This window comes from Venturia canescens, chromosome 9, assembly GCF_019457755.1.
Source record: "Venturia canescens isolate UGA chromosome 9, ASM1945775v1, whole genome shotgun sequence".
Taxonomy (NCBI): Eukaryota; Metazoa; Arthropoda; class Insecta; order Hymenoptera; family Ichneumonidae; genus Venturia; species Venturia canescens.
The window spans coordinates 9,770,447-9,797,039 of record NC_057429.1 but is presented as its reverse complement, the minus strand read 5'-3'; the positions used below and the strand labels follow the sequence as shown (position 1 = coordinate 9,797,039).

At 43.5% G+C, this 26,593-nt stretch overlaps 1 protein-coding gene across 8 annotated transcripts in view; it reads left to right on the top strand.

Moving 5' to 3' along the window:
• Nucleotides 1-26,593, top strand: part of by (blistery) — a 176,148-nt gene that overhangs the window by 46,239 nt on the left and 103,316 nt on the right. For all 8 annotated transcript variants that reach the window (XM_043427614.1, XM_043427625.1, XM_043427617.1 and 5 more), the window contains exons 2-3: nucleotides 20,490-20,598; nucleotides 21,034-21,071. In XM_043427614.1, coding sequence (XP_043283549.1) covers nucleotides 20,490-20,598; nucleotides 21,034-21,071 — 147 coding nt within the window. The remainder of the gene's footprint in view (nucleotides 1-20,489; nucleotides 20,599-21,033; nucleotides 21,072-26,593) is intronic.

Genomic DNA, 26,593 nt, shown 5'->3' with positions numbered 1-26,593 from the left:
TGGAAAAACAATCTCGCGATCGATCGTCCGTCAATTTTATAACGAACGAAAGATCCATCGATACATAGTGGTCTCTGGATTCGATCATAAAATGTCTGGTATGCAACGGGTTTTCTCGAAGAATTATATCGACCGTTGTTTCGTTGCCAGCTCCATCGGCCTATTTCCCTCGAAAGGGATCAAACTCTCATCGCTTTTGGGATCGTGGCCTATCGACGACCATAATTGTCCACTATTCGATTAGAGTTTCGATTAAATTGAGTGCAATTGGATGAAATTTCGTGCAGTTCGATGTCCCTTAAGAATCTAATGAAATATCTTCAATTGATCGGAGCTTCGTTGAGCGTTACGGCAATTAAATTGCTTTCGAGTTGATAAAAATCTACTGATGCGTTCAATTTGGTGAAGTGCTTCCAATGGACGAGTGTGATATTTTTGCTTCGTGAGAACAAGCGATCGAAAATAGTACAAATTGAGTTTGTTATCAGGAGCACGCTGAGTTCCATTACGCAATCGGTTCCCTACGGGCTTGAGCGGTAAATTTTCCATCTTTGTTCCCCTTCCTACTGCGCGTGCCAGTTTGATCATATGCGTATATTCGAACGCGTTTCGTTGGTTGTTTATACAAAAGTTTCGGAGTAACGTGTGTCGTCGGTAGGTCAAATGCTTCAGAGCTGACTTAGTAACGTCTGTCAGAGCTCCGTGCGTACATATCGGCGCGAAAGAAAAGAAAGACATTGTATTTGTTTGAGCCTCCGCGTTCGCCGTCTCTCGATCCAGAAACCGTGGACGCCCCGCGCTCATCGAAACTCCTCTTTCGTCATCGAGTTTCTCGAGCGAAGCCCACACTCTTCCAACGTCGTTTAAATGCCCAGGCAATCGTCTTGAGTGAAATAAGAATCAAGTTTATTATAAATAGACATCGCTCGATGAAAAATGTGAAACTATTTCATCGTAGCTGATTCGACGATGATAAAAATCATCGAAATTCCAAAACAATAAATGATGCCAATTTTTTTTGGCGTGCCTGTCCCAAGGAACGTCGCGAATCCAGAAATAATATCGAGAAAACGTCACTCGATTTAAATCTCGTATTTTTTAAGGTTCTTCGATACTAAAATTCTATGGTTTCTCAGTCTGAACGCACGGTAAACGTCAAACAAAAAGTGTGCATCGAAACAACTCGGGAACGGTTCTTACAATTTTTATTTTAAAAAACTCAGTCTTGGAGTGTCTCCTGAAGAAAAAATTAACATAAAAACACGATCTAATACCGCCTGGTTTTTGAGAAAAAAATTATTGTCAAAAATCGTATGAGAATTTGAGCGGCAGGATTTCAAGGTTCGCGACGCGGCAACGCTGTCGCGTGAGACCAGCAATGATTATCACTATACTTTAGGACGCTGCGCTCGTCTCGGACAACTGGTCATGTACAATGTTGCCACGATTCACGCGCTTCTGAGCAGGCGGAGCGTGCGCCGAAGTAAAAATATACAAACTCCAAAATCACGAGAAATTGTGAAATTTAAGAAAAATATCGGTAACCACAGTTAACGATAATTTGAATGATTTTTGGAACGAATTTCACAACGAATACTGTTCACACTGGAAGGGGGCTGCACCCTACACGGAGAAAACGGATTCGCTTTGTTTAGTGAGGAATATATTATTTTTCAAGAATTTTAAAAGCATTCAGCCACCGATTACAAACAGCATAGTATTTTTTGAATTTCACCATTTTACATCCCTCGAATTCTAAACATCTTTATGTGAATAGCAAAAATTTATGCACGTGCGATGTAAACGTGCATATTTCGTTTTGTTTTCGAGTGTTACTCATAAGTGGAAATGTATTGTAAATCACAAATTTTTACTATCAGCATAGTAAATTCTATGATAAATACACGAATATACACCGAATACGTGTTGCATTTTACCACAAATATAGTTTTTTCTTTTTCAGGGTTGTCCGAGCATACTTTACAATATAAACATGTGAAGTGACTGAAAAGATTTTTTACTATGCTTATGGAGAAAAACAGTCTTAAGGAGGGTGGCTACCGACGATACAATGTTGCCACGCTAAACCATGTTAAATACATAAAAAATTTCAAAAAGTTGAGAATTTTATAAAATTTGGTGAACAAATTCTTTAGTGCCAAATTTGACAATACAAATTTTTTAAGATTTTTCTTCTGTACAGTTATCGAGTATCTGCTTTAATGCGTAATTACTCGATAACTAAGCAGAAGAAAATTTTGAAAAAAATGGTGTCTTCGCACTTGATGTTGAAGAACATTATCACCAAATTTGATCAATCTTATCATTTTGACGAGTCTAGCCACCCTCCTTAAGTCTTTTGAATGGTTTTATCCACTATGGTGGATAGAACAGTTCTTATTACTGCTCTTCGAATCAATGCTGCAATCCAGTCATATACTGTCCCCGAGATACCATATTCTTAGCACTTTCCTCGAGAATTTTCGGCCTCGTTTTTCTCCGTGTATTTTTAATACGGCACTTAGCTATCGAACTACCTTAAATATTCCTCGCGTTGGGAGTCAGAAAAAGAGCGTAAAGGATCGAGCATCGTTGCCAACGCAATTCAATTTTACTTGCTTATTAAACAGTTTTCCGTTTCAACTGTTCCAAGATAGACAGCCATGAGCTTTGTGACTCCCAGCGGCAAAAGAGACTTAATAGAAACATGTTATTCACACGTTTCGAACGATGTACGTGTTCACGTGTATAAATATATACATAGAAGTTTGCTGGTATATCAATTATCGACTGTTCGTGCAACGGTGCATCAAGAGAGAGGTGCCTCTCTCGTAATTTATAATATGTTACGCGCACTGGCATGGTCGCCCGTTGAGCCCGTTAACGTCCCATTAATTAACGTCTAATTAAATAACGCGTGGAACATAGCCCCTTTCGTTCGATGTTCGCGATGCGTGAAACTACCGCGCATTTGTAAACGTATTTTAATCGTTTGATCTCTCAATTATCGATGCTTAGAATTCCGTTGATTGCTCCCCTCGCTCCGTTTAAATCACTTGCATTAGTTTTTTTCGCCCTCGCGTTCTCGAAGAAACTTTCGGCTACCGATTTTCTCTTGCGATGACAGCATATTTTTGTTTACGGAAAACGGAACTTTGTTTGGCGAAACTTTATGAGGAGAATAACTGGAATGTACATTTGTTCAATTACCCGAAAAGTTTGATATTTACTGACGATGAAAGCGAGATTACCGGCGCCCCTCGCTTAATCACCGATCGCAGATCTCTCGATGTGTGCACAGAAGTGTGCGCCTCGACGATCCGGTGGCGCCTATAGTCCGAGAATCATTTTAAACACAGAATCCGGAAGGCTTCGAGTCACAACGTACCCGCCGAGTCTTCTCTTTCGGACGCCTCGCTTTCGATGTGTGCTTAAGCGTGTAAACCTCGATGATTCACGCGCAGCTCTTCGACTTTGGATCCGTTCCTTCTTCTCTCCCTTTCTCATTCGCTCTTATGGGAAAAGAGGGAGAAAGGAACGGAAAGAAATAGAACTTGGATTAACCATGCTCTGCGGTGTGGATTACTCACGCCTCGGAAAAACTATTGGCCCCGGGGGACGGAGCGACTATCCGTAGCTCAGTGTCTTTGCCAACTCGAGCGAATCCCTCCCCCCGGCCTCCTCTCGTGAGAGTTTCTAATTGCGCTAACCCAGCGAGCGCGATTCTTCAACCTATTTTATCGAGCACTAATATCCTCACGAATTTAAATAACGAATGAAAAATCAGCACAATAAATGAAATAAAAAGCAACGACGGGACGACGGAAATGTTCGAATAAAATCCAACTTTTTTATTGGACCTTTTGCCAGGCGACAACACAATTATCCGAGTGCTTCTTAGCCGTTGTGAAAACTGCTCTGCAGTTTCGTCATTGGATAGTTCTGAGAGGGAGAAAAACACGGCGAGAGAAAAGGAAGGAGCGAGAGTTTGAAGAATTTGCGATTCTGTGCGTGGAAATCATTCGATTGCGTTACGTTTCGAAACGGGAGATCGTTCGGAAAGTTTATGCGTAAAAAAAGTGTCGATGACTATGACAACCAGGAATCCGAAGCGATGTTTTTATATTTTATAACTTTACTGCTCCTTTTTGTTGTTCTGAAATGTTGCGCAAAAACTATTTCTATACCGTCTCCGCGTGTACGATCGGAAATGGAGTGTAATAAAAAGTGCTCGTTATTTTTATGATTCGCTTCGTACATTTTTTCTTCGGACTTTTCCTTGCTCTGAAGATTTCGCGATAACTTTGACCGTAGCGCGATGATAAATTTTCATAAAGTTTCAGATTTTACGACCAATTGATTCGTATGATTTTTCCCATAAAGGCATTGAGTGAATCTAAGAGTATCAATCGCTTCGAATGGACGCAGGTCAAAACTCAAGGGACGCGAGAAGTTACGATGCTGAAGTTTGCAACGTTGGAGTCCAACGAAATGAAGGGAAAAACATTTGTAATTCACCGATTATTTTTTGTTTCACGAAATATCGGTGCAGATTGAAAAACTACGAATTTCAAATTTGGCAGGTAACAAGATTGGAGAATTAGTGGAATCATTAGGAGTTTTTTTACATCATTTCGCTGGACTCCAACGTTGCAAACTTCAGCGTTATGAGAAGTTTGTGACTGGATGCGTCATGGAATTTATGACGCTGAAGTTTGCAACGTTCGGGTCAAACGAAATGATGTAAAAAACCCTCCAATAATTCAAACAATTGTAGAATTTCGTTCCCTGTCGAATTTGCAATTCGTAGTTCTTCAAGCTGCACCGATACTTCGTGAAATAAAAAATTGGCGAATTACAAATGTGTTTTCATCGTTCATTTCGTTGGACTCGAACGCTGCAAACTACAGCGTCGTTGAAATTTTGTGACCCGAATGAACAATCGAAGCTTCTTCACCAACATATTCTCGTCACTCACTTCCACCGTCGTTTCTAAAACGGAAAGGCGAAAACTCTTCTATTGTTTTCCGTAATGTCTTTGTGAAACGCTCCGCAAACATGCAATCCTGACAAATAACAGGTTGTTTGACAACGGACAGTTCGTCGCTGGTCAATCATTGTCGTTTGTGTGGACAGTCTTCGAACGCCAAAAGATATCTCGAGACGACGGAGGAACGATGACGACCCTCGCGTCATCGTCTTCGCGCAATGGCGTTTATCAAAAATGCATTTTTCTCCGCATGAAAATTACAATCTTCCTAATAATTTCATTATAAGTCACGCTACTGGTGATTTTGAACAAGCAGAGGCCTACGTACTTATATTTGTGACGATCAAAGATGATCAAGTCTGCCCAAAACGTTTTTTGGAATCTTCCGGCTGAAGATTCCTGTAGCTCGGAGTGCATGAAAAGTTTTTCGCAAATTTTTATAGTTGCCCTTTTGTCATAGTCACTATCGACTCCAGTTGAACTCGGTCCTGCTGAGCAGCTTTAATTTTCTGTTGGATCGAAGCGATGGCGCGTCAATCAAGCGTCTTTATATTGCAATAAACTCTCGAATCGTTTTCGAACAGAGGGAACGAACGTGTCGAATCAAGGACAAACAAAAACAAAGGAATAACAGACGCGACAAAAAAAGAAGAAGAAACAAAAAAAAAGACAAAAATCAAGACATGAAAAAGAAAAAAGACAAGAAATGAAAAAGAGGTCGCAAGAGTCGGAAGGGCACCATCGACCGACTAAAAATCTTCAAATTTCTAGTTCCATCATAACGAAGAAGATTTCGATTTTCCAACTTTTCTAGAAACTATTTTATTCGCTCACTGCATTTACTCGTGGATATTGGACGTTCGAATGCAATAAAATTTCTTGTAAGGAGGATCGTGAGATTCGATAATGCGTTTGAAGACTTTCGATGTTGCGTGGTGAAATCGACTGGGTATCCTCGCGCTCGGTGAGTCCGCGAAGAATTAAACATGTTGTGAATTTAATCTCCTACTACACTTTGTCTACGAATACTCGCGTGGGAGCCTTTTTTATAGCGCAGACGCGGTTAATGGATTCTCTCTATCGCTCTTTCCCCCCTTTTCTCTCTCACTCTCTCTCTCTCCGTTGCGTGATCTACGCGTTTCACAGTCACGCATAGCGGAGTTTTAATTTCCTCAAACGATAAATTTAAGTTCACGTTAACTGACGAAAAAAATACGTCAACGCTCGTCTCTACCATTTTCAGTTTTATTTCATTGCCCCTGACCGGAATTTCCCACAGCATCAAGGCGAATATCGCAGAAACATAAATTGGAATTGTGCAGAATAAATGTCCCTGTAAAGGCTTATTAATTATCACAAAATTTACTTCCAGCGACTAAATTAGACGCCATTTTTTACAGTCGATTTTACAAACACGACAGTCACGACCCGTCATCAAAATTATTCCATCATTTCCATTAATTCTGAGATACTCCATCATGAATTTTCTCTCACCAATTCACATTGACGCCTTCCACCGTCAAGAGAATCAGTTAAACTTAACTCTTAATTATAATTTAGCACAAATTAGTTATAATACCGAAGATTTATAGGAGCGTTGAAGAGCTGAGAATGAAAATCGAAAGTTCGTCGCCTCATCACTCACGTGGTGAAAATTCTATCAGTTGTTAACTCTCTCGAGGTGCATTCCCGCTGTCAATGGTAAGCCAATGTGCGCGGCCAGTTTATACCGTTTTGTGCTAGTCATGCTGCAATGGTCTAGGAAACGATACTCGAGGAGAGAGTGACGGGGGGAGGCTTCAGGAGGGAGTGGTCATTATGTTGTATGAAAGGAAAGGATGCATCGGCCTTATGCATCGAATGCCCTCGTGCATGGCTGCTCGCGCAAAGCCAGCAATCATCGGATGCACTTCCATGCGTCCTTAATTAGGCAGTTACGCAATTAAATCAATCGTTCGATCTCTACGAAATACGTTTAATACTGACGGATAAATATTTAAAGAGGCCCGCATGCGATTTTGAGTAGTGTGTTGATCGATGCGGGCATCTGTTATCGAGTTTTCTCTCGATTGGAATTCAAGAATAAAAGTGCTGGAGTTTCGCCTATTTTTTTATGAGAGGAGAAAAATCTTCGAGACATTGAATTCTCGAAGCAAACTTAGTCGATTTTTTATGGGTATTAAAGTGACGAATGTTGTGTCACGTGTGACGTGTGTTTCCTCGTGTGGGGTCTTGTCTCTCAAATTGCTTTTGATTAATCTTGAATTGTCGAGTTGGTGCTTGTCGCAAAGCCATTCAAACTGTCGCTGTCTCTCTTCGCTATGAGGCTTGTCAGAAAAGTTATCTTTGTATACGCCTCGTGGCTCAATGGAACGAGAACTTTGTTAACCCCCCGCCCCTCCCACTTCTCCACGAGCTCATTCCGTGCTCCACGCAAGAAAAATGCTACTCGCTACGATAAATAATAGCTAATTACAAATCCTAGTAGTTATGTCGGAGCGAGATTTGCTGCTTAGCTGCTCCTGCTGCTGCTCCCTCGTATAGAAAAGTAAACGAGAATTGCGGATGAAAGAAAATATATCAAGTCTTCGTGGCGTTTGCGATGCCGGATTATCATATCCTTATCTTTCTTTCACTCGCACTTACTCACTCTCTCCCTCTCTCTTGCCCTTTCTGTCTCTCAGGCTTATTTATGAATTTCTATCCTGAATCCTGAATCGGCTTATTCCGACGTCGCATTTGCGCTCTCAGGATCTCCATTATTGCTGTCGCACACCCACGCGACATTTTTTCCTGCCACGATGCTCTACAATTGTTATCCCAATCTCGATTTCTATTGTTCGAGGCTTTCCTTTTACAACACCTTTCCACGTTGCACTGATTGCCCGAGTATTCAAACTTTCCAATACCCTTTTCGGAAAAGCTGATATCGAACAGACGAAGAAAGTGGTTTTTTCATTTTAAAAACCGTCCAATTTTTATACGATCCCCCACTGAGAAAAAAAAAAGAGTTTTAGACCAAACTGCAGATTCATTCTCTCCGAAAGACTGTTATTGAATCGACCATTTTTTTCTCAACGCCGAAACTTTGAATGCTCACTCAAAAAATTGAGCAGTTTCCCTTCCTTCGGATAAATTTTAAAATCGACGTTAACCAACAGCCACCAAAGTCGCCAGGAGTCGCCCCGAAGGAGGATCCTTTGTGATCGCTTACTCCAGTTTTTTCGCTCGAGTTACTTTCTCTCGAATGTTTTCCTTTCGATAACGTTAAATTTCATTGAGCGGATTAAACCGCCTTGGGCAAAGCGATTGGCTCGTCGCGAGCAAGCTCTGCGAGCTCCGCATTGAAACGATGAATCAACATGAAATGATTTTCCCTGAAACGACAGCGTACTTGTTTCGAACGAGTATTCATCCTCTCCGCTCCTCCCCGCCGCCATGCCGGATCACATTTTTGTTGTACTTGTTTTTTTTTTGTTTTTTTTTTTTCAAAATCCCTCTCTTTTATCTCACTTTTGTTGCTCGTTGGATCAGCCTTTTTATTTTGATTGTATACCAAAGTGGTAGTGCGCGAGTTTAAGATAAGCGAGCACTCGCGATCGTCTGGTATGTTATTACGCGTCGGTATCCGCGAGCTTCAGAGAACCACCGTCTCAATACTTCAAAGGCAGAACAACGTAAAATGCATATACAGTAGTAAAATAACAGTGGCTCAAGAGAGCCCATGCTCGACATTTATAGTCTATATATACACAGTTATACATGCGCGAACAAATGAATTCAAGTTATTTTTACGTTACGCGGCGGAGCAACGCAGAATCCAAATGGAATTAGCTCTCGGCCGGCGTATGCGGTGCAGTTTTCATTATAAATCGAACAAACTCGCGGATTCTTGTGCGGTACGATTTTTAAAACACTCGAGAAACTCATTTGTCGGCCAACCGAAGCACCTCGCTGCTGCAGCCACGTAATAATACACTTTTACAATCGACCTCAATCGTTCACAGAATCCTTTTAACTATTATTTATTTAATAATCGATCAAAAGAATTTTCTGATGAGTCAATCATTCTTTGGAGTATTGCTCAATTTTACTGCATCGATATATATGCTCCGTTTGGAAAAAAATTACAGCGAGAACGACCAGAAAAAGATTTTTCAACCTTCTGGCATCACTGATTCAGATTTTTTAGTTTCAAATTAAGAAAATTTCTTTTTCCCTAAGCCAAAGAGATTTATTCAAATACAAAATTAATGCTACTCGAGTGTTTTCATTCGGTTACCCACCTTAAAGTCTGCCGAACAAATACGCGCGGCACAGTGGCAAGACTTTTCACCAATTGTGCTCTGGAGGTACATATAAATTGTGGTGGTAACCCAAGTAGAGTTATTAAACTGCCTCAAAACGGACCAAGTCTAAGAACAAACAGTCGCTCGTGGATTTTTATGATCCCCAGTGCTGCAGACCCATCAAAGTATCATTGAATAATAATAATAATAACATTGAGTGTGGTATAAATATTATGATAACTATTTTCTGCAACTTAACAACATGCTCGTCAAAATTCGTAAAAACTCTCATAAACTAGAAATCCGAAAAATAATGTTTTTATTGATTTGAAACATAAAAATGCCGGTGGAACTAGTACAAAGATTTGTTTTACTCTTGAGCTTATTTGAACCAACTAGACTCAACTACATATTTTTTCTGAACGTATCTTTTTAGTTCTTCTCAGGTTTGACCATTTTTTATAAATTATTGCAACGCCAAATGTCGTTTTTTTTAAAAAATCATCGATGTTTAAACGATATTATAAAATAAATAAGCTTGTTTGATAAATGGTTCATTATTTGAATTGAGTATTAAAATTATCGATTGGAATTGACAGTGAAGATGGTCTTTGATTATAGTTCGGTTATAAAGATGAATGTAGATATAAAAGAGAAGAAAAAAAGAACAAACGAAGTAAAGACGTTTGTTTACTTGGAGACAGTTTTTCTCCGACGAACGCTGCGAAAGGATGATATTTTGTGTTACCATTACAACCTCGCCCTCAAAATTGTACTTGTGTCGCCAAAGAACACTTGAATTACAATTAATAAAGATTTCGTCAGGCAATCCAATAAAACTTGATGTTTATTTATAATTTCGATTACCTCAACTCTACAGTCAATCCTCAATCAATTCTCCAACCCTCAAACGTGAGCAAGACACAGTACATCATCGTCTCACACGAGTCTCGTGAAAATGTTATCCTCGCGTGAGATTAGTTTTGCTCAGGATCAATTATCGTAATATTTTAATCACCGAATCCTAATGAAATTCCTATTGTCTTTCAAAAATCATACGTTTTGTTCAACACCAAAAGTGGCTCATATCAACAACTGGCAATTGTAGTCTTTACCTTTTCCTTTGCTTCGTTGAATATACGTAGGATGGAGAATCATCGAGTACTTTCGATTGATCGTGGCCGACATGGGTAGCTATTTACAAAGTTCCGTATCATCCGCAACGAGGCCATCCATCTTTTCTCGTAAATAACTCAAAGTTTCACACGGCAAAAAACTGAAGGATGGGGCGTCAAGGGGTGTGGAATTTTGCCGAGTAATATCGATTCGAGTGGTTTTCTCAATACGGCGACGCGGATATGACACGAGCTCGACGGGAGGTCGAGCTCTCTCCATCTTTTTTCCGTCGTCGTCTTCGTCGTCGAACTTTCTGTCTGAGCTCATACAATAGTTGACCACATCGGGGGACCGGGAACCGCGATGTTATTCCGTTACGGTAGGATCAAGCTGCGAGCTCGCTCTTCTGCGGGCTCAAGCACACGCACACGCGAGTGCCAAAAGCACGCGTGCCAACACGCCGCACACAACACATTCGTAGGTGAATTTATGACTCGAAAAGTTCGAAGAGTCTGCAATCGCTGCATTGCGGTTACGACGGAACGACGCACAGCTGAACTTTTATGTGCTTCTCTCCAGTGCGCATTATGCACGATACAAAAGAACCAGGCAAGGTGGAACGCGAGTACGAAAACAGTGGAAAACAAAGTCGTTGTCACAGCAAAACTTTAATGGGTTGCGTTCCACGAGCCCTCCGCGCAGTCCCTGAAACCAGGTAATCAGAAAAATCAACGCAGTTAATGACTCGACGCTGGTGGCGCGGCTTAATTATCCTGGCAGCGATGGTGATTAATCATCGAAGAGCCTTGAGCGTTTAAACACTATTCCGATGTCTAAATGCAGTTGCGAGCCTATTTTTCACAACCGCCCCAGTGCGCCCGGAAAATTAGCATTTATATACAGATTATTATTGCCCATACTCGAGTCCACCTCGCTCTCCATGCCTTTTCGTAACCATACGTGAGGTTATAATCTATGGGGAATTCTATACGTGTTTATGGTTAATGCAATATTGTACAAGGAATCCACAGGGTCTCGTGGTCGAGGCACAACGCGCTCGCATTAATAACTCCGAGCTTCGTGTACACGCGCAGACCGAGTGCGCGTGGGTTGAGATTATGACGTTTCCGAGTAACGTGTGTGCACGCCCTATGGGCTTCTGCACCCTCCGCTCCCTCTTCTTTTCTGTTTCTGTAACTATTTTTTAAAACTTGCTCTTCTAGTCGTCGTGCACAGCAAGAAATGAGCTTTACCGCTGCTGGAAGCCACGTGTGCTCGAGTCTCGATGCTTTTATGCTCGTTGGCTTCGACGCCCTTCGTGTGCGCCGAAGAAAGCCCTCGTTATTATCATTATTTTTTTTATTATTATCAGCATTGTTATATACTCTCGTATCAGTGAGCAGCAAACTCCCCAATGTATGTCCAAGCACATAAAATGCGTGCTCGTACTCCCTTATGATTGTGAGTAGTTTTCAACGAAGCTCCGTTCCCTCGACCGTTGCGCACCGGTGGCAATAACATGAAATATTAATATGCAGCCGTCCGGTATCGAACCTGAGAATTCGTTCCTCCGTAGCTTAGTGAGCGCCTCCGGGGGGAGGCCCGGAGTTACAGGCTCGCTCTGAATTTCCACTCACATTTTTACGCACTCGTGTGGATGGATTTTATCGCCGCACTTAACTCTCCCCATCATCGCCACCTTTCCGCGCATTAATTCTTTCCGCAGGCTCGCTCGCCGGGCCGTGAAAAATGATTGGTTTCTCTCGAACCTCATCGCGTAAGTGGCAGAGAAGCGACTCATTTTTATGGCGGTTTGTAATTGTAGGTTGAGGTTCGTGACGCTACCGCACGAGGGCGCTCTCTTCGGGTCGCTCGTTCAGGACGCCGTCGCTAGAGCGAGCGCTCGACGCTCCCCCCCCCCTGCCTCGGTCAACGGTGGTTGAACGTCGTTGGTATTTCTCTTTCGCGCACTCGCGATTCCCATTCGTTGTGGGAGGAGAACAGTAAATTGTGATTATGAAAAAATACGAAATTTTTCAATCTCCTCGCAGAATTATTGCTCTTGTTTATCATCATCCTCGAACTCGTCGATTTGCAATTACTTCCCTTTCGCTTTACTGCTCCATCCGCACAAAGTGACTGTATGAAAATGATTGAAGTGGAGGATCAAAAATATCCAAGTAACATAAAGAAGTGATTGATTTCGCAGGCATACGCATCCCATGAAGAATGTAACGTATACAGAGCCCCGGTACGTGACTGCGGATACAGAATAAATTTCAATCGGCGATTCGTACTCTTGGGATATCCACGTGGCCGTAGAACACGGACATTATACGAGGAGTCAAAAACCTCTCGGGTCTTACAGCCCCCCGTGCGAAGCTTATATTTACTCCGTCGCGAGAACAAATTGCCTCAATCAAACTTACGTCAGTAGATAAATATAATATTAAACTTATTATAGCCTCGATAAAATGTATGATGCGATTATCCTAACGAATGAATACACTTATGAAGAATCGTTGATTATTGAATAGGATTGATTTATTGGCTGGCATTATTATTCCTCGATGTCTTTCGCATTTGGAAAGGCTTCGTCCAATGTACTCGGCCTTTTCCTTCTTGTTTAATTCTTCATTGTTTTTACGAGGCTCGGCAAGCCACCAAAACGCCCACTCGGTATTCGCAATATGACAGAAACATTGCTGGAAAAGAAGCACTCGCAATGGGCCCAACTCAACAGCGTGGCGTGCTCCAAGCGCGCGCACACACTTCGTGCGCACGTAAACTTGCCGAGTCTCTGCACTAACCACCGCCGCGAGATAAATGCTCGTTTGTACATTTGCGTGACTTTCGTTGATCTCGGGTGTCGGACATTCCTCCGGAGCCACGGGAGGCACGAGAACACATCGATCACACGAGTTAGTCCGGCTATATTTATACTTGCACAACGATCGGCACACGAGTGCAGATATCTGTGTCAGTTGTGCACACGCGTCCACCGCGCCGGGACCGTTTCATCTTTTTCGTTCGTTGCGCACTTACGAAGTGTCCCAAAAGCGGTGCTCGCGGAACTCGACGAGTTCGGCGACCGCGAAGTACTGAAAAGCCGAGTCCTTCGGCCGTCAACCGATTTAGTGAGGGCCCGTCTGCTTTCACAGGTTTTAGCGTTGCTCCGCGGACTGGAGCGCGAGGCTCCCTGCTCTGTCCACGGGCCCACTTTGAGGTAGCACCCCCGGGGATCAACACTCGGCCAATTTTTAGAGAACGTCTGAGAACTCGGCCTCCTCTCCGGAATTCGAGGAAACTTTTATATCGGAGACTTATTCCTTTTTATTGGGGACCGCGTTCTGGTGACGGTGACTCGGACAGTTTGCTTCACTCGCCACAAGATCGTTCGCCATCTCATTCAAGAACCATGCCCGAGAGGCGGCGACTGCGGGGAAACTTAATAACACGTCCGCTGTCCAGCTCCGTCTCTCGTTTTCGAATCAATTGCCAGCTTGTCCTGGATGGTATTTTTATAAAAAAAAAACGACGCGAATAAAGAGAAGATTCTGCAAATCTCAATCTCCATACGAGCAGGCACGATATTTTCTCTTGTCGTTCATAAAACGGGGGGGGGGGGGCTACAAAATACGTGAGAAAATTTCGCGGTGTGCAATTACCCTGACATCTGTATGTGTACATATAAAGTGCAGTGGGAGTCTCTTGATCGACGTTACAAAACTGTAATGATAGTTCGGGCTGGATTAAGCGATCCCTTGGCGGTTTAACGTCGTAATCTCCCGATCGTCGCGTCCTCCCCTCATCGGGCACACGTGATTCGCGCTGCACACATGAAAGTAGCAGAGCACGTCGTCGTCAATCCGTATGCGCGATATTATTTTTCATTAGCTCCGGGCCATTTCTCCACTCGAACGAGGCACGAATTTCCCTGAGCACCGTCGGCAACGATTCACCTCTCGCCTGAATTCACTACGGTTTTCTTCTTCCACTCACGGGACCACGAGACTTTCGTCCTGTTCTATCACGCTCCTTCCCCATATATTCTTTTGAGCTCCTTTCTTACCTCCCCGTTTTTTATCATCTCCGGCAAAAGCCCGATCGTTGCGGCGACTGACATTCCGTGAACTCGCGGGATGGAGCGCATCTCAACTGCGCATAATCCGCTCGCATTCACGTGTCTGTACGGGCATCGTTAACGCGCACATAATAACACATCCTTAACATCATCCTAATAATAGATGAGGCTAATAACAAGATAAATCCCTGGCTCATTTTTCACTGACTCATCAGACTATTCGCTGCGGAGTGCCTCCATTTATCTTGCGGTTATTTTACCCTTTCGAATATGAAGGAAACTCCACTCAATTGCTCACATGCAAATGAAATTTGCGTCGCAATTCGAAATCGCGTTTAAGTCGAAGTTAAAGACGAGATTCGACGAACGAATTGAGCTTGAAGATCAGACAGTTGGCGACGTGTTTTAATCGAAAGGAAACGTGTGCTTTCATTTCGTTAAAAGAGCGGCTCCCGTAAATCCTCGGCGAGCGTAGGCGCGCGATATTCCGTCGCGGAAGAGAAATAAATCGTTCGGGTTAAAACTACGAGCCTGCTGCCGCGGAGTAACACAGGAGGCGAGCTCCGTGTTTCGCAATCCTCCTACAAGCGTTTTTTCCTTCTCCAGCTGCAGCTCCGCCTCTTTCGCTCTTTCTCTCGAGCTTTCGGCTTTCCTGCGCGTTTTTTTACTGGATTCTCAGGGCTGATACGAGCAGGATAGCGACCCGAGGATCGTACATGGCGATCGGGGAGTTTTAGCCGTTTTAAAAATGACAGAAAAATGAGATAAAAGTGGAAAAAGTATTGGCCGGGCTCTCATTATCCTATTCACTGAGAAAACGGCTCGTCCGGACTGATTTAACGGCTCGGGCGACTCTCCCGACGCCCTTTTCTGTGCCAGTATCTTCGAAGCCACTTTACCTCTACCTATATCCTCGGTAATATCGCGTACTTGTACTTATTACATCGTCCAAGAGTCTTACAAGTCTCGGCCAAGATCTACAAGATTCTTTGGTGCTCTCGCATGTGCCACAGTCCTTGGAGGAACGAGCGAGATGTCGTCATTATAACCGCGCGGCGCGGGACCGCGCTCGGACTCGCCGTTTCTTTTCCCTCCTCATTTTCTTTCCACTTTTGTTTTTCTACTCAATATCCGCTTTCCGGGCTTCTGGTGCACCCCCTTTTTATCCTAACGCAAATCGTAGCATGCACGCGAGCTCCGCGCGCGCAGGGAAATCTCGCACCGATGATTCACGATCGCGATTATTAGTCTGCCCGCCTGTATTCACAGACGTACGGGAGTCCACATGTGCGATTCAATATAACGATCTCGCATCTGGGCAATCGCGGCATCCGACTTTGCGCACATTATGTCGGCGCTCGTCACGCTTAATTACCCCACCAATCACGCTCCGATATCCGAGACACGAGTCGACAGCCAAGACACAGAAACTCGAGATAACAAGAATATTTCATTTCTCCCGTTTTTCTCTCTCGATCTCTATCTCGATGTTCAATCGCTGGGGTTATGCTCGCGAATGCTCTTCCAGGTTGGCTCATTTTCTCCAGGATTTTTGGAGAACGTCATTCCCCGGCATTTTGCGCGCAAATGGCGCGGACAATCTCATACTTTTTTCAGTAATAGTTTTCAAAATAATAACCAGCATCATTAGTCGTCCATTAAACGTTTGGTTTGGTCGGGCAAAAACTTGGAGATTTGAATTACTCCAATGACCGATGGTCGTTTCGACATAAACGTTCGCGTTCTTTACGAGCCTTGAATTTCATCTTTGGTGAAGAACGTATCCGGGAAAAGATTAAAGAAAATAAGTTCTAGGGGGAAGGACGAACGGGAAGCAAATCGATCGAAAAATCGAAGGTGATGAAGTACGGAAACGTTAGAACCGACGATTATGTCGATGTTTTTCTCCGAATTCCACGCAGCAATCTCCAGAGATTAAAAGATTCTAAGAGCCTTAATTATCGAGTGATAAATATTATTAGTTACGAGTGTTACGATGATGAGGATGATAAAAAATGGGACTCTGGCACACGGGAGTGGGGCGGGGGAATGGAGGTCGAATTCAAAGCAGTTCTATTCCACTCGGTTATATGAATTATTCATATTTATCATCCGAGTACTCTTTCATACGGGACTGAGCCGAGCTCAACCCATAAATTTATAGGACGTGTCGAGATTTTCGATTTTTTTTTTTCAATTTTCATTCCATCCTTCATCTCCCTCTTTTTCAGCCTTTTTCGATATCTCATCGACGATTATTCAATCCTTGTCGAAGTGCATTGTTCGGCCTCGATGAATGGCAAATGGACGATCGGTAGCTGAAACGGGGACATTTTACCAGGCTGTTATTATACGTAACTCCATATATGTTCGTCTGTGTGTGTGTGCGCGTGCGTATTCAAGATTCTTGGCCGATTAGCATTTATTAATGCGAGAGCCTCTCGTACATTACACGTTGTATATGTAGGATTGACCTCGTGACGTAACTCTCGTATCACTGTATAGACGACTTGCGATTAGAATACAATGAGTAACGTCGTACGTGCTCCTCGTGAGAGATGCAAAAATCCCATTACTGGCGAACGGTAGCGGCGCCACTGCCAACCGGAGTACGGTAAATGTGTATCGAGAACGAGATGGAAAAAAGTTAAAAATTGAAGAATTTAAGAGCGTTGATCCAGATTGAGGTTCGATCGAGCAAAACGCCCCCGGTAACTTGATTTTCGTGATTCGTCATGACTTTTTATACGTAAACAGTTCAAAATCGCGACTGCGCAAGAATCCGGGTCGATTCCTCGTTGTCTTATCAATCCGAAAGAAAGAAACGAAGCTGAATAACTAACGAATCCGAAGATTTGCCCCTCTCGGAAAGACGATCCGATCATTCAAATATTTGTCTAGACGAAAGAATCGATATAGTTTCCATCGTTGGCTTTTCCACTCGAACCGACAAGTCGGTGAATTTCCCTGAATGTTTCCCAATTTACAGCTTTCTCGTCCTGTCAACGATGCTAAATCCTTTCGGATTCTGTCTCAAAGATAAAAGCTGTGCTTTCATCGTTCCGGGACGACGCGAACAGGAGGATGATGCTAAAGATGTAGGAAGAATGGAAATTTGCAAATGGAGAGAGAGAGAGATCGAGAGAGAGAGAGAGAGAGAGAGAGAGAGAGAGAGAGAGAGGGAGAGAAAGCATCTCTCTGAGGCCTTTTGTCTGTGTGTATTCGAGAGCCCGCGAGCTCGTGTCCGTGGTTAATGCAAGTCCAAGTGCACTGCTGGTGTTGCCTGATGTTAGTACCAGCACAGTGCTCGTCCCGCGTACATACCGAGGAGCCTCTCACGTGTTCAACCAAAGCACAAACATCACTGAGAGAGCGATGGAAAGTCCGTGAAAAAGAGAGAGAGAGAGAAAAAAAACAAAAAAGGGAGAAAAAAAAAACGAGCAGCGGAGCTGTACCCAACAGTGAAGAACTCTGACAAAGCGCGTCTCTGTTCGCCCCCTTTTTTCGTCGTGCTCGATATATAATATTGCTTTCTGTCCTTAAACAGAAGATTCTTCTCTCATTTTCGTCTTCTCGTCTATATGTAAAGCCACTGCGAAATAAACCATGAAAATGGCCAGTCGTTGGCGATTTAACTAGCAACTAAAGGAAAACAGCTATTTCGCATGTTCCGCTCTCTTTCCAAGTGCTCCAACAGTCCCACACGAACGACACTGCCAATAATTGGAAAATGGCCAAACTACTGCGCGAGAGCCCGTGACCCCTTGCAAAATATCAGTTTTATATGATGCCATGTAGAAATAATGTATCCTCTGACAAGGAAGCATGTTCGAACGCACTTGAGAACGCACTCGAAAATCTCGAACAAGCACTTCGAACCCGTTCCAATCTCTCCTCTGTCCAGACGACTCGGAACGCTGCGCTCCCCGAACGTCATTATCCCACGCTCTTTCCTCCGCGCTTCTCGCTCGCTTAGAATATGTACTCCATATATTTCTTTACGATCGCTTCACGATCCATCGTCTCTGAATTTCAGTTTTTCCTTGCACGTTAGCCCCCGCGCGTGCGAACAACGCGAGCGGTGATGCTCCGATTCGACGAAGATTCTTTATTACGAAATCATTAAAAACTAAGCGTCTAATTAGAATGACGAGTTTTCGAGCAGATTCGAAGCTGGAGTTGGGCCATTTGAGGAATGAAAAAAAAAAAGACCGAAAATATAAATTCTGTCGAGAATAACGAGCCAGCCAAGCGTCCGGGGCGGAATGGCTCATGGAAGTAGCGAGCGCGGAGAGCTCGTAAAAACTGTCAGTAATCTAACGCGGAACGGAATATTCTGAGACCCGATGTACAAACAATATCAATGATGATAATCGATTTATGGAGGAAACATTCTCAACATCACGGTCAAAGGGTGCTGCGAATAAATCTCCATGAAGAATTCCGCGCTCTCTGCGGATTCCGCGGAGCTCGCTCACGGCACGAGATGCTCGATCGATCTTGCTTCTCTGTACTTTTATTTTCTCGCAATTTTTCGCGTTTTGTTTCCTGGTAATATTCTCGCTCGTGCGAGAGCTTCTCGAGATAAGGCCGAACGTGTGTGCCCAGCCTGAGGGGGAGAGGTGAAAGCGCGCTAGAAGAAGAATAGCGCTTAGAGGTGTATACGAATAGGATTTAACAGAGGAGAGAAGGAGCTTCCCAGGTAGCCAAATGAAATAAAAGGATGGAAGAATGCATTCGAGTTGACTCCGGTGAATTCGAGCGAGCGCGTGGATCGCGTGCGTGTAATCGGAGCCGCGCATCTTAGAATCCTAGCGCGCCTCAGGCTCGAGCTAGGATTATCCTCACGTGCATTACTTCGCATACCGAACCCTGGCCTTCTTTGGTGCCCGCCACAAGCCACAGCAGTGCAGAAGGATACTGAGAGGGGGCGCTTCTCGCCGTCTCCTCTCTTCGGGCCCCGCGCAATGGCGGGTCGACACACCAGCATCGCGTTCCGCTCGAACCTCTCGAGCTTTCAGATGAAAAAGTGTCGGAGCGAATCTGGAAATTTCGCTCTTGTGAAAAACCAAGAATTTGCCATTCCTCGTTAGCAGTTGTTCCATCTCGTACTCGGCTCCACTCATTTTCCCAGTTGACGACTCTTTAAGCACTCCATTTCTCTTCATTCCTTCGTTAACTCATTGGCTCTTACCAGTCGAACGTCCCTCGGACACGCCGCTCCACAATGCAGCCTCAGCGCGACTTGCGTTCAGCCGTCCCATTTTGCCCCGGCAATCATCCGTGCGAATATCCGCGTTTATTATTTCAGCTACGCGATACGATCCTAGCTCAAGATCCCGCGTCACGATCCATACGAACGATTACCGTCCGGCACTATGCTTTCGTCCCGCGATCATACATCATCACCGCGGTCAACAGTTGCTGACCGGCCTTTTATCATTCTGGCTATTACGCTTTCAACTGAAGGAAATCCTGGCTCAAAGATATTTTGTATACCCTTGTAAGGCGGTTCCCACCTACTGGTCATTCCTTTTTTCCATTTGATCAGGAGCTTGGAGATTTTTGTTGCAACGCTCATGGTTTCTGTCCAGATTCCACACATGGCTTGTGCACGATGCTTGAAGGCCTTCGTCGTGAATTTTCGAATTTTCTTTACCATTTTTAGCAGCTTATCAGGTTGACCTGGAGGATAAAAAGTCGATATTTTCTCAAACTGCAAGGGAAGAAAGTCCGAGTTTGAAATCTGCAGGCGCACGTTGATTCGGTGTTTGCGAAACGAAGCGGCGGCGTCGAGACGCTGCGGCGCCTGTTCGATAAAACAAAGTTCAGACGCGATAACACCCATTTGGGCTAATTTAATATCTGCCATCTAAGACGTTTATAAATTGCGCGAATACGCAAATATCTCAATCGTTTGTTATTATTATTCTCTATGATTAATGGAAAATTAATATTCGTAAAGAACTTTTGTGCTAATCCTTTGTCGTATTCTTATCTCTAATTGCAGAGTGAGTTCGAGCCTCAGTGTCACGTGTTTCGTACGAAACAACTGCGAAGATCACGACCGTGCCATCTTTGCCACCAATCCATAATCAAACAGGCATCTTGCTGCAGAGGTAAGTCGATCAATGTGCTCTCTGCCTTTCGAAACTGTTTTACCATCAAATTCACGATGGAAGATACATTTTCAATCCTGCCGTTGGTACACGGAACGTCTCTCGTTCATTTACCCACCAAGTTTGGCTTGGAGCTTCCTCTGAGCTCCGCTACGTCGGAGAAATTAAGAAGATCATTTCTTCAAGGTTTCGCTGCTCACTTTAAGGCTTTCGTAATTGAATTTCATACATCTAGAAAAATTTACCGGACATTTGATTGACAAATTGGACTTGGTATGAATCGTAATCCATTTTGAGTCTGCGATAAAGCGATTACTCGACCGAAATATATTACTATTCAAAGAAAAGTTAGTCAACCGACTGTCTCATTGATACGAAATTTTACAATTGAATGCTCATTTTAACGAGTTGTTTTTTTTTTTGTTATTTTCACAGTTTGCAAGTACACTTGCCACAAAACCTGCGAGGACAAGGTAAGACAACACTTTCATCATTAATTTCAATACTTTTGTCTTATTTATAATTCAAAGTGAAATCATGACTGGAATTTGAAAAGTTTTTTCATCCGGTACATTGTTGGGACCAGCGAAGATTGGAGTACCGGTGTTTCAGTCGGTCCGAGTCCAGGCTGAAGTGTTAACCCCGTTTTCACAAAGTCCAAGTTACTCTCGCGGGCTTCTTCGGAGTGCGCAGTTCTCTCTTCTCCGTCTGGTTAAACAGAAACCCGAGAATTTGTACGCTTGTTGGGCGCACGTGCACTCTATGAGCGGCGCGGTTCTTCTTCGTAAATTACACCGAAAAATTCTTAGGACGAGAAACGCCGACAGACATAAAAATCTGCTGCTTTGACCTTCCGAAAGATAAAGGAAGAAAAAACTTGAGCACTGGCCGTTCAAAAAAATCACTCTCCCACACGTGCTTCCTATTTGAAAACAGAAGCAGGAGGAAAAGACTCGAAAATCTGATCAACTTTTTTATTACTCGAATCCTGGCTCCAACGGGTCGCGATGATTTTTTTAAAATCGAAATCCCGCTTATATCGAACTCTTGTGACATTGACAGCTCTGTCGTCTGCTGGTCTGAGGCTCTCGCCGAGACTATATTTTCTCTGAATAAAACGATTCGAGGTGGTGAGGTTAAATAAATTGGCATGTTATTTTCTTGAATTACGAAGCTCATGAGTCGTCCGAGGCTTTGAAAATTGAACTGGAGATAAATCAAGAAATTCTCTTTCGATCGCGCCTAAAATCAGCATGATCGGTGGCTTAATTGGTGAGAAAAAACTTTGCACAGTCCTGCAATTTCTGATAATCCACAGGAAGTCACTAATTTTTCGTATTTACAAAGCCAGGCCACCACCTGGTCGCAGTTCAGCTTCATGATGGCATGTGAGAAGCATCGTATCGTCTCTCCACTTTTATAAAATGATGTGTACTCGTGTAATCTCATATCCTGAATAATATGTACTGGAGCATGTAACATTTAACTGGCTAACAAGTAGCCGGAGATTCCACTAGATCTTCATTCCAATTTTCAGTACGGTACAAGAGATGATGTTAACCTCGAGAGACTATCCACACAAACCCACACTCCGTATACGCCCTGCGTACCAGAAATAACACAATCGCACTTTTATATATACGAGAATCTACCAGGTGATCGATAATTCATGTCGAAAAATACACAGCCAGCAAGCAATAAGCTCATGCAGAGATTCTGAAGAGAAATACCTTCGAGCGATTTTTTGCATGGTCAACAGTCGGTGGGAAGTCAGCCGCTCATTGGCTCGTCTCCGACCAACTTCTCAGTCTGTCATCCTACCCTCATATTTTCCCCAGGACTGGGATTCGGTGGTAATTCAATGATGAAGCATCCCAGGAGTTACGAATCAGAGAGGAACATCGGTAGGGACTGAACTCTTTAGAATTTGACGGTTCATCGAAGCCTTCGCGTTTGAAGTCCGATATCCAGGACACGTTGTAGCCGAGGATCCCGCTTCTTCCTCGGGTTTCGTCGCCGACTAGTAGTCTCGCTCTTAGCCTGCCTCTTCTCGTATTTCCGTGTAAATGTCTGGCGTACACGTGGTTGTGTATATGTGCGAGTGTTTATATACCAGGATTGCAAGAGGCCACAGAGGGAGCTCAGATTCTCGGGGTTTGTGTGCTGTTACTCCGCTGGTCTCGAGCTGCTTGCCTGGCTGCCCGGTGTGGGTTCAGTCACCGGGCAGGGCACGAGCCTTACTTGTACTTGGCTTTACCTTCTTCGTGCCTTCATCTTACCACCAGCTTCTTTCTTTCTCTCCCCCCCCCCTCTCTCTCTCTCTCTCTTTTTCTCATCCCTACGAGCGTTGCTCTGCCTGACGCCGCCCCACGACGACCCAACATCCCGCTGCACTCAAACTGCACATTTGCCAAGAGAACAAGACGGAGATAGGGAGAACGAGGCGACGACCCTTTCCGAGAGGAGCAGGCACTAGCGAAAAAAGAAAACAGCACAAAAATAGCAGTGCCAAGAAGGTTTGCCTTCTGATGCACACACATACACCACACCCGGTGTTTGCATGAAACTTCCTAGCAGTCGGAAAGGTGGACTTGGGAGATTCTCTCTGCTGAAAATCTTCGATACCCCGACTCGATGTTGCGCTCTGAAGCTCTTAATTTATTTGGATCGACGTTCTTCTTTTCCTTTGGGCTAATTTTCTAGCGAAATTTCTTGATGTTCAACGATCCTGAATTCTTTTGATCGTGCTTTCCTATATTTGAGTGCGAAAGATTTAAGATGATGAGTAAGGAGTTTTGAGAAGGCGGTTTTCTTCCACTCAGCCTCCTTCGATGCAATCTTCTCGGTTTACCTTCCATTCGAAGAGGCTGATCTTCCTTGTCAGCATTTTCTGAATCATGACGTAATATTAGTGGAGTTTTGTTTCATGTTATGTCTCCACTTTTGTGATGCTTATCCGCGTCACGAAATGCTGAGAAAATGCTTCTCGAATTTTATAACTCTCGTATCAAATACGATATTGAGAAAATGACGTGTCCGATTTCGAAGCAAACGATTCATGGGCAGGACGGGGAATGTGTTTGGTACTCCGGAGCTGGCATGAGTGGAGCAACAGTCAAGATTGTCGGATTTCTCTTTTTTTATGTATATACGTCCCATAGGCTCGATGGTGTGTCTCCTTGAACTCGCGCCCGCGACATCGTGTACTCGGGTCACGCGGGCTTCGACTACTAATGCGTTAACTGGCCAGATACTTTTATCTTTTACTTTATTTTCCGCATGTACTCTGGCTTCCCCACACATTTTTTATTTGCTCGTATGCGATGGTAGAGTCTTTACTCACCGTGATACGCTCTCGCCTTGAGTAAAGGAACTTCGGAGAGTTTGTGTCCACAGGCTGTCGCACGAGCCATGCTGAAATCGTGACGAATCGCTGAATCGTGAAATTCCCGAGAGAAAAGTTCTTACAGACTTTTCCTTCACAGCAACCGTTCACGAGATATTCATCGATGCAGTGGGCGGGGCGCGCTTCCCCCACTCTTCGCCCCGCTGCGCGGCCCACCCGATTCGTCGTCGTTGATCGATTGATATATCTCAACAACGACGCATCGGACAGAAAAATCGCTGAGGACTTTATCCTTCGAAATTTCTCAATCTATCAACCCGCCAAATTTCCGGCTCAACTTTCAGGACCCTCTGTGTACACGGCCAGAAGTCTATTCGTTGTCCAGGTGTACTAAGTATCGGCGTGCTCGACGAAACGGTAGCGTATCGATGTCATCGTGAAACAATGTGGCTTCGGATCGTAGAACGCCGTCGGAGAGGGGCGAGCCTCTGTGGGAAGCTCCGTTGCTCCGTTACCCTCGCACTCGCGTTCACCTTACATTTTATCCGCTACTCATAGCTAATTCCCACATACGTATTATTTCTTTAACTCATCCGTCAATTTATTAGAGGAGAGCGAAGAAAAGGATGACGATTGGTGAAAAATTCGTATCAACATTTGGGTTGAAAAATGAACCCCTTTTTGGTTCAGCGAAATTTATCATTTCTTAAAGGCGATAGGAATTTCATTAGGATTCAGTGATTAAGTTGAACAATATCACGATTATTGATCCTGAGCAAGACTAATCTCAGGCGAGAAAAAAATTTTCACGAGACTCGTGTCCGAGAGACGATGATGTACTTGCTCACGTTTGAGAGTTGGAGAATCGATTGAGGATTAACTGTAGGCATTCGATATGACAGTAGTTTTTGAGGAGGAACTTGATTGAATTCGAGAAAAAACAGGAGTGAGCAATCGAATAGAGCATGGAGTTCATCACTCAAAAATACAGTATGATTGCTCCCATAAAAGTGTAAATTATAAAAAAAAAAAAAAAAAAACATCAAGTTTTATTAGATTACCTCATGAAATTTTGAATGAATGCAATTCAAGTAAACGAACAAATAAGATCATTCGTTCGTTTGACCACACATAGATGTGAATTTAATCACGTTGAGAAACCTTCTCGTTGTTTAGTACGCCAAGTATAATTTTAAGGGTGAAGACGAAATGATAATTCAAAAAAACGATATTAGATGAACGGATTGAAAACTCCAAGGACGCATAAACTTTTTGTTCTTTCTCACAATTTTACGAAAAAAGACTGTCTCCAAGTGAATAAACTTGTTTACTTCGTTTGTTCCTTTTTTTCTCTTTTATATCTATATTTCATCTTCATTTTCAACACCAATCAAAGAATAAACCATTTATCAAACAACAAGTTTATTTATTTGATAACATGTTTTAAACAATTTAGAAACGCATTTATTTATTTATTGGGATTATTGTCGTTCTTCTTTTCGAGAATCGCTTTTACGATGACAAAAGTTCGTATTCGATTTGAGGCATGCTTAATAATAATCAAAGTTTCGAACGCTCCGACGAGCGCGATATCAAGGCTAACGATGTTTCTCTTACTTCAATAAACAATCTTTATCTCTTCGACTTTGATTTTTCTGATTGCTATGCTCCGATTATTATCGGATTGCTCACAAACGTCGAGAACGATTTTCATTTTTCCATGTCATCCGGTGACGACGAGTTGCGCTCTTGTATACACATATATCGCAGACATGTGGCTTCGTATCTCGAGCACGAAATCGTTCGCGATGATCGAACGATTTCTCGAGACTGCTTCTCTCGTCACCCTTCCTTGAAATTGATACGAGAATCCTCAAGACGTGAAAAATCACGTGCTCCTCTTCTCGCATCCCGGTTGTTACGTGAGCTTCGTGATTGATATTTTTCGACAGCTTTCTAAACCATTATTCCATTATCACTTCAATCGAGTCGGATGAGAACGAGTTTCTAGTTAGTCGCAAGAGTCGAAAATTAGTGAAATTCGAAAAGTCCAGAAACTCCTAGGCGAAAACAAGCATATAATGAAAATTGCTAGTCCGGCCCCCCGCGAATTCTTCAAAGCGATCCTCAATTTTCGACGACAGCGTTGTACGCATTACACGAGGAAACGCTGCCATCCCGCGCGGCTATCGGGGACAATCTCTTGTGCGCGAGATGTTCTCGAGAACCGTAACGTTCCACGTCCATTTACGGCGCGAGGTATTTCGTCCAGTTTCGCGAACCTCGCCTCGCTCATCACTCTTCCGATGAGAATATGCCAGCAAGAGTATGAGAGAGTGAGACGGAGAGAAACAATGAAAAATAAGAGGCCGCGAAGGGCGAAAGATGAGACGGGAGTCAGGGTCGAAAAGTCCGGGTGAAACGTCCTTGTTAACCGAAGATGCTGACGCGGGCCTAGAGCAAGCATTTTTCTCGTTATCTCCTTTCGCCAAATGGCAGTATAGAATGAACTTTAGTAACGAGACACTTATTCGTCGATGTTTATTATAACGCAGTTACCGAGATGAATTGTCCGTGCCTCCTTAATCTGTCCACAGTTAAGAGTGGACGAGGCTCAAAGGTTCGTTCTCTCCGTTCAATCGCTCATCA